This window comes from Frankliniella occidentalis, unplaced genomic scaffold, assembly GCF_000697945.3.
Source record: "Frankliniella occidentalis isolate FOCC.00 unplaced genomic scaffold, Focc_3.1 Scaffold42, whole genome shotgun sequence".
In the NCBI taxonomy this organism is placed as follows: Eukaryota; Metazoa; Arthropoda; class Insecta; order Thysanoptera; family Thripidae; genus Frankliniella; species Frankliniella occidentalis.
Genome location: NW_026267172.1, coordinates 1242448 through 1248312, shown reverse-complemented (window position 1 = coordinate 1248312; position 5865 = coordinate 1242448). Strand labels below are relative to the sequence as shown.

The following is a 5865-nucleotide window of genomic DNA, read 5'->3' as shown; positions in this document are numbered from 1 at the left end:
GCTTTTCGCCGACGAGGCTTCTGATTGGCTTAGAAGGCGTTCGGGCCCATCACGTGACCTTTTCCGAACGGTAAAGTAATAGTGGGCCGACTATAGTTCAATCCCTGCCCACCCTGAGGGTGATGAGCTTACTACGGTCTATCTATCACAAAAGAGGGAGCCGAGGTCTTTTATACCCTCCCATAAGAGCCTATGCTATTCAGAGACGCACTCTTTCCCTAGACCGAGTATAGTACTGCAAGTGTCCAGCAGAGCTTTTGGTGACACAGCTGGGCAAGGTGGTCGCTGTGCCCCGTCGGAACAAATGCTTTTACTACCAGTCTACTCGTCTGCATTCCGGATAGAACTGAACATGAACCGTCGGTTTGTTTAGGTTGCATAACAGTTCACTGTAAATGGTTGCCCTGCCCTCCTATCCTATGAATCAGTCATTTTTGGAACCAACGGACAGTATAGCATTACAAAAATCGTGCTGTAAAGGCACTATTCGTTCATCAGTGCGGCCAGTGGAATGCCAGTCTGAACTTCCTTCAGCTCATTTAACTTCAGTGTAGAAAAGGACTTTAACTTTCTTAGGATAGAACCTCTATGGTTTGGAGGTAGTATTTACAGGGTTTACAATTGCATCAGTTCTCTTTTTTGGGGATATGTTTTAGTTGAAAATCAGCAAATTAGATACCTCTAAAACCCACTAGAATGTGACCAACAAATGCCAATTGATGTCTGTCTAAACCCTGCATATGTCAATGTAATAAGTTATTTTCTTGAAGACTTAACTGTTCACACATTCCATGCACGAAGCCAGCGGATGTAGATCGGAAGAGTGGAGCAAATGAGAATCAAGATTTTTAAGTGAAATGTTTATTACTTAGAAAAAGAAACCCAGGATTTTACCTCCCAGATGTTTCCTTCTGGCCTCCTCATGATCCATGATACCACCAGAGGTAGTAAGAACCACATACCTGCAAAAGACCAAATTAATATGGCATCTGTCACAGCAAAATTAGGATATAATTTAGGAGAAAGTCTAGACTTCTTACCCAAACTGACGACTCGGCAATAAGTTGTTCGTCCATTTTTCAATATCCCTAATGGGCACATCGAACCTGGGTGAGATCACACCGCATTTGTTGAGCCTGCCCGTGAGGTTGACAACTATCTTGCCAGCGCGGTGGTCATCAACAATTTCAAATTCTCCAATATATCCTACAAAAAAAGAATTAAAAATAAATTAGACATAAACCAATATGCAGTCTAAAAGTGTCCTGAAATGGCTAGTAATTGTCCTCCCAGACAGGTCCAGGTAGAGGCATAAAGCCTAAGTATACCAGGGTTTAAAGAGAGAATGATAATATGCCCTGCCTAGTAAGAGACATGAACGCTGGTGCTCAGGTCTCAACCAAACAGAGCAAAAACAAATTTAAGTAGCACTTTGTTCTCCCAGACAGGTCCAGATATTGGCATTGAGCCTAGTCACATCTGGGTTTAAAGAGAGGAAATTAATATTCCCTGCCTAGTAAGAGAGAAGAACGCTGGAGCTCATATCTCAACCAAACAGGGAAACTGACAGTTATTGCAGGAGGATCATGTTTTCCCAGACAGGTCCAGGTACAGGCATAGGGCATTGATGTACCTGGGTTTAAAGAGAAAATTTAATTTTCCCTGCCTAGTAAGAGATACGAACGCTGGAGCCCATATCTCAACCAAACAGGGAAGCTGAAAGTTATTGAACAATGATGTTTTCCCAGACAGGTCCAGATACAGGCATAGGGCCTAATTGTATCTGGGTTTAAAGAGAAAAAATAATTTTCCCTGCCTAGTAAGAGAAAAGAACGCTGGTGCTCTGGTCTCAACCAAACAGGGTACTAATACATCTTCATTCATTTGAAAGGCAAGCATGTACTCCCAGACAGGTCCAGATAATGACAAAAATGTCAACTTAACTGGGTTTAAAGAGAGCATGATAATATGCCCTGCCTAGTAAGAGACAAAAACGCTGGTGTTCATGTCTCAACCAAACAGGGGAATTCAGGAACTTTGACTGTGTAGCTATGACATGTAACTATGTACTCCCAGACAGGTCCAAATAAAGACATGAAATTAATAATTATCTGGGTTTAAAGAGAGATTTTAATATTCCCTGCATAGTAAGAGACATGACCGCTGGTGGACAATACCTCAACCAAACAGGGACATGTACAACAGGCTGATTAGAATAACTACTACCTAGCAGTGCATCAGCAGGTTAGATACCAAGTATGTAATTTCAACAAGCTGCTTACCTTTCTTCATCATAACTCCCAAGAATTTGACGATAACCTTTGAGTTAGGCCTGATAAGGACCTGGCGTTTACCGCGCTTTTCAGCATTGTTGATAGTTTTGAGGGCGTCCGCCAAAACGTTAATTCGGACCATTTTGTTCTGCAACACAAGAAAATGTGGTACAGTTAGTAGGGGTAGTACTGAAGTAGTGTTTACTAACATGTAACTTAAAATTAACTGAACACCTGGACAAGAGGACTACAAATTCAAAGTGGAAAGAAATTACTCCCCCACTACACCAAATGTGAAATGAAATAGTTACGACCCACGACAATAATTACTAATGATTCGAGCCCATGACTTGGAACGGGACATCGCGCATTGACTAGGTTAGACAACACGACGAGCTCCGGCTTACAGTGAGATTTGGTCATCTATCAATAAACTAAGGAAAGGGTGATATGAGCAGTAAGATATTTATTAAATCAGACTCCAAAAACTGGCATGAAATTTAATCAAATTAACACTTAAAGTGGAAAGGTGTTCACTTAGCAAGACACAGTCGGTGTTTACCGATAGGTTATAATGCCGCTATTTAAAAAATTGCACGACATCTGTCGCCGCGGTCATAGAAAAGGGGATCCTTGCAATCAATAAAATTGGCGTGGACACAATCTTAATAAAAACCGGTGCAGATGCAGAAAATAAAGAGAGATTACTCACTTAGTTTACGGACGCCGAAGTCCTCACTAGCACACGCGTACACAGGAAAGGAAGTCCGAGGCTGTAGTGTTTTGGCAAGGCTGTGTATTCTTTTCCTTCTTCACTGTTGTGGCGAAGAGATATACCAGATAGCCCAGGTCAGTCTGGTTTAAAAGTTTGACCAAGTTTACAAACGTTCATTTATATGCGTTAAGTTGATTTCACTTATTTAATTGCCCTTTTTTTTTATAATTATTCAAAACCCGAGAACTTGTTGTGTACGCGCCTTCCTGTCCATAGGTATGTACGTTTAAGTACAGTCTCGCATTCTTGTCCAGCGGAAGAAACAACAAAACAACAAACGACAACACTTGTCCAGCAGCCGATGAATGAGGGGGGAACTTGAACTTGACGATTATGTAACCACAGATAGGGAAAACTACAAAACCTTTTGTAAAGTGTCAAAGATGGAGAAATTACCATCTTATCCGCATTTCAAGTGGTGTCTGTAACCAGTGGTTGACTTAAGACATGATTATATAGCTTATCTTCAAGCCTCTATTTACCAGAAACTATTCCCCTGTCTGCTTTTGTTTACATTATCTTTTAACCTGACCGGCAATGGCAGACCCTACTATTCAAACATTTTGCTGCCACCAGCCAGACAAAGCTGATTCGTCTGTTGATATTATGCAAGCTTTTAATTCAAATTCCTACAGTACTGTGTGTCTTATCTCCTCTTCCATTGGCATCTTGGGGGCAGTTTATCAGGTGAAAAAACTAATTCAGCTAAATGTTGCAACTACTATAGAAAAAGAATTTGTAATTTATGCATAATTTATTTCTCTGACTTATTAAAATATTTTTTCTTTCTCTTTAAAAAATTCTCTCTAAGAAGGAAGTTTATCTTTCCATGTATTTTGCAGGTTCTTCCCCGTGAGGAGCCCTATTTGTCCCACAGGTGGCTTACTCAATCAGCTACTCGAGGGCGTCAAATGGTTGTTTGGTTGGCTGTTGCTGACCTGCTTGCTTCCCTAGGTGCGTATTTTCTACATTCAGAATCGCACAACTCCTCTGGAAACGTGGTCCTAACTTTTCCTGTCTCATTGCTCCAGGTGTATTCATCAGATCAGCTCTATGGCTGAACTACAGATCTCTCATGAATCCAGACAGTGATTCATCTGTGTTATTTTGTGCTATTGTTTCTGTAAGCAGCTTTTGACTGTTAATAATTTGAAATTTTTAAATCATTTACAGTAAATTTTGTTCCCTTATTTTCAGGCCTGGATTCAGTATTTCTACACTGCCACATGGTTCTGGACACTTTGTTATGCAATTGATATGAGACTGGTTCTTCGAGAACGCCCTGGTCATCCAGTACTATACCACATGTGTTGTTGGATTATTCCTGCTGTACTGACATCAGTTGGACTATCTATTCTTTACATTCCCGATGCAAAGTATGTGACAAATTTATATGTAATATTTAATGTTTTGGTGATGAAGTTTATGAAATATGCAGTTTCTAATCTTACTGTATTACAATTATTTTTTTTGGCACAGCTGTCATAATCTCAAAACATTGGGAAGTGCTGTTCTTCACATACTGCCTAATTACCTTGCCACTTATGTCCCAATGGCAGTGGTAATGATTGTAAATCCAATCCTTTACTGTGATGTAGCTCAAGCTGTGCACACAGCTGTGGTTTGCAGTCTTGCTCAATTTACCAGCAAAGAGAGAGGATTGGTTGACACAGTCCGCCTTAAACTTGCCTTCATCAATCTTGCTTTCTATGCTTGTTGGCTTCCCAATATTATCAATGGCATTTTGCTGTGGACCCTTTGGTATAATCTACCAACTAATGTCATCATCTCTTTGTGGTACATCATGGTCAGTTCTAAAAGCACACAAACATAGAAACAAAATTAAGAAAGTATATTATTAATTATTTATTTTACCTTATCTACTTGTGCTATTTTCATTTTCAGGCTGTCATGAACCCTTTGCAGGCTCTATTTAACAGCATGGTTTATCGGCGTTGGACAGGAGGGTCAGATAAAGTATACATTCCTTGTCGCAAACTCTCTGGACGCAGCGCACTCAATGATGCCATTGATGATGAACAAGTCCGACCACCTCTCTCAACCGAGAGTACTCCGTTACTTGAAACGTTACCCTCCAAATCTACAAAAGGCAATGCAAACCTATCTCTGAGCCTTACCTCTAGCACTCACCAGAGAACTGTTTCCAGTATTAATGGTGCCATGTGACCTCATCTTCACATTGACACGAATGTATTTTAATAGTAACTGTACCCTTCTGGAAGCTGGGAAACGGTCTTAGCAGTTTTGGACCTTTCAAAGAGTTAGCATAGGCTTGTTTTGGCAGATCTCCAAGCAGGTACAAACCTGACGGGACCGTTTCCGTATCTGGGTATACCAGTACGTATTTGTATTTCCACACTCTGTCTAATAATGTGACATTTCAAAAAATAATGATGAGAGTTATGTAGACAACGTCTTCCTGTATTCTTTGGTGCTAAGGGCTCACCTGCTGCTGATGTCACTGCCATTTGATGTCATGAAAGGTGTACTTAACTTCACACTTGACACTTGCACCCTGCCATATGTAGCTAGTCCCATCTTTTAACTAATTATTGTACATGGTTTACATTTTTAATCTTAAGACCTATAGTCATTCTAGCTAAAGCTAGAAGTATTAATCATCCTTGCTGTGTTTGTACTCCAAGGCATAGTATTCATATTCAGCTCTTAGGTAAATGTAATTTAAGTAACTTCATTACATCAATATTACTATTTTTGTATTGCTTTTCTCCACTATATTTATCTTATTTACCGTACTTTGTTTATATACAAACATTTTGAAATAAATGTGATACT

At 40.0% G+C, this 5865-nt stretch overlaps 2 protein-coding genes across 4 annotated transcripts; one reads left to right on the top strand and one right to left on the bottom strand.

Annotated features, from left to right (window-relative positions):
* Nucleotides 1–845: 845 nt before the first annotated feature.
* LOC113217520 (40S ribosomal protein S15Aa) lies at nt 846–3147 on the bottom strand. 2 transcript variants are annotated; one of them, XM_026437460.2, is made up of 4 exons: nt 2986–3147; nt 2283–2421; nt 1041–1206; nt 846–962 (listed from the first exon to the last, which is right to left on the bottom strand). In XM_026437460.2, exons 2-4 carry the CDS (start codon nt 2413–2415, stop codon nt 869–871), a joined length of 393 nt encoding a protein of 130 aa, XP_026293245.1. In that variant the 5' UTR covers nt 2416–2421; nt 2986–3147; the 3' UTR covers nt 846–868. The 2 variants fall into 2 exon arrangements, with proteins under 2 accessions (XP_026293245.1, XP_052122705.1); XM_052266745.1 differs by lacking the exon at nt 2986–3147 and adding an exon at nt 2836–2854.
* Nucleotides 3148–3239: 92 nt separating this feature from the next.
* Nucleotides 3240–5859, top strand: LOC113217519 (G-protein coupled receptor 143). Of its 2 annotated transcripts, none has more exons than XM_052266744.1 (6): nt 3240–3264; nt 3891–4002; nt 4080–4171; nt 4246–4424; nt 4528–4855; nt 4954–5859. In XM_052266744.1, exons 2-6 carry the CDS (start codon nt 3960–3962, stop codon nt 5233–5235), a joined length of 924 nt encoding a protein of 307 aa, XP_052122704.1. In that variant the 5' UTR covers nt 3240–3264; nt 3891–3959; the 3' UTR covers nt 5236–5859. The 2 variants fall into 2 exon arrangements, with proteins under 2 accessions (XP_052122704.1, XP_026293244.1); XM_026437459.2 differs by lacking the exon at nt 3240–3264 and adding an exon at nt 3282–3735.
* Nucleotides 5860–5865: the final 6 nt, after the last annotated feature.

Bases quoted from the DNA above. Each gene is read 5' to 3' on its own strand.
- LOC113217520 (XM_026437460.2), bottom strand. From the start codon at position 2,415: ATGGTCCGAATTAACGTTTTGGCGGACGCCCTCAAAACTATCAACAAT. The intron at 1,207-2,282 runs GTAAGCAGCTTG...CTTTTTTTGTAG, and splicing joins GGGAGTTATGATGAAGAAAG to GATATATTGGAGAATTTGAA. The intron at 963-1,040 runs GTAAGAAGTCTA...GGTCTTTTGCAG, and splicing joins TTGCCGAGTCGTCAGTTTGG to GTATGTGGTTCTTACTACCT.
- LOC113217519 (XM_026437459.2), top strand. From the start codon at position 3,586: ATGGCAGACCCTACTATTCAAACATTTTGCTGCCACCAGCCAGACAAA. The intron at 3,736-3,890 runs GTGAAAAAACTA...TGTATTTTGCAG, and splicing joins TCTTGGGGGCAGTTTATCAG to GTTCTTCCCCGTGAGGAGCC. The intron at 4,172-4,245 runs GTAAGCAGCTTT...CCTTATTTTCAG, and splicing joins TATTTTGTGCTATTGTTTCT to GCCTGGATTCAGTATTTCTA.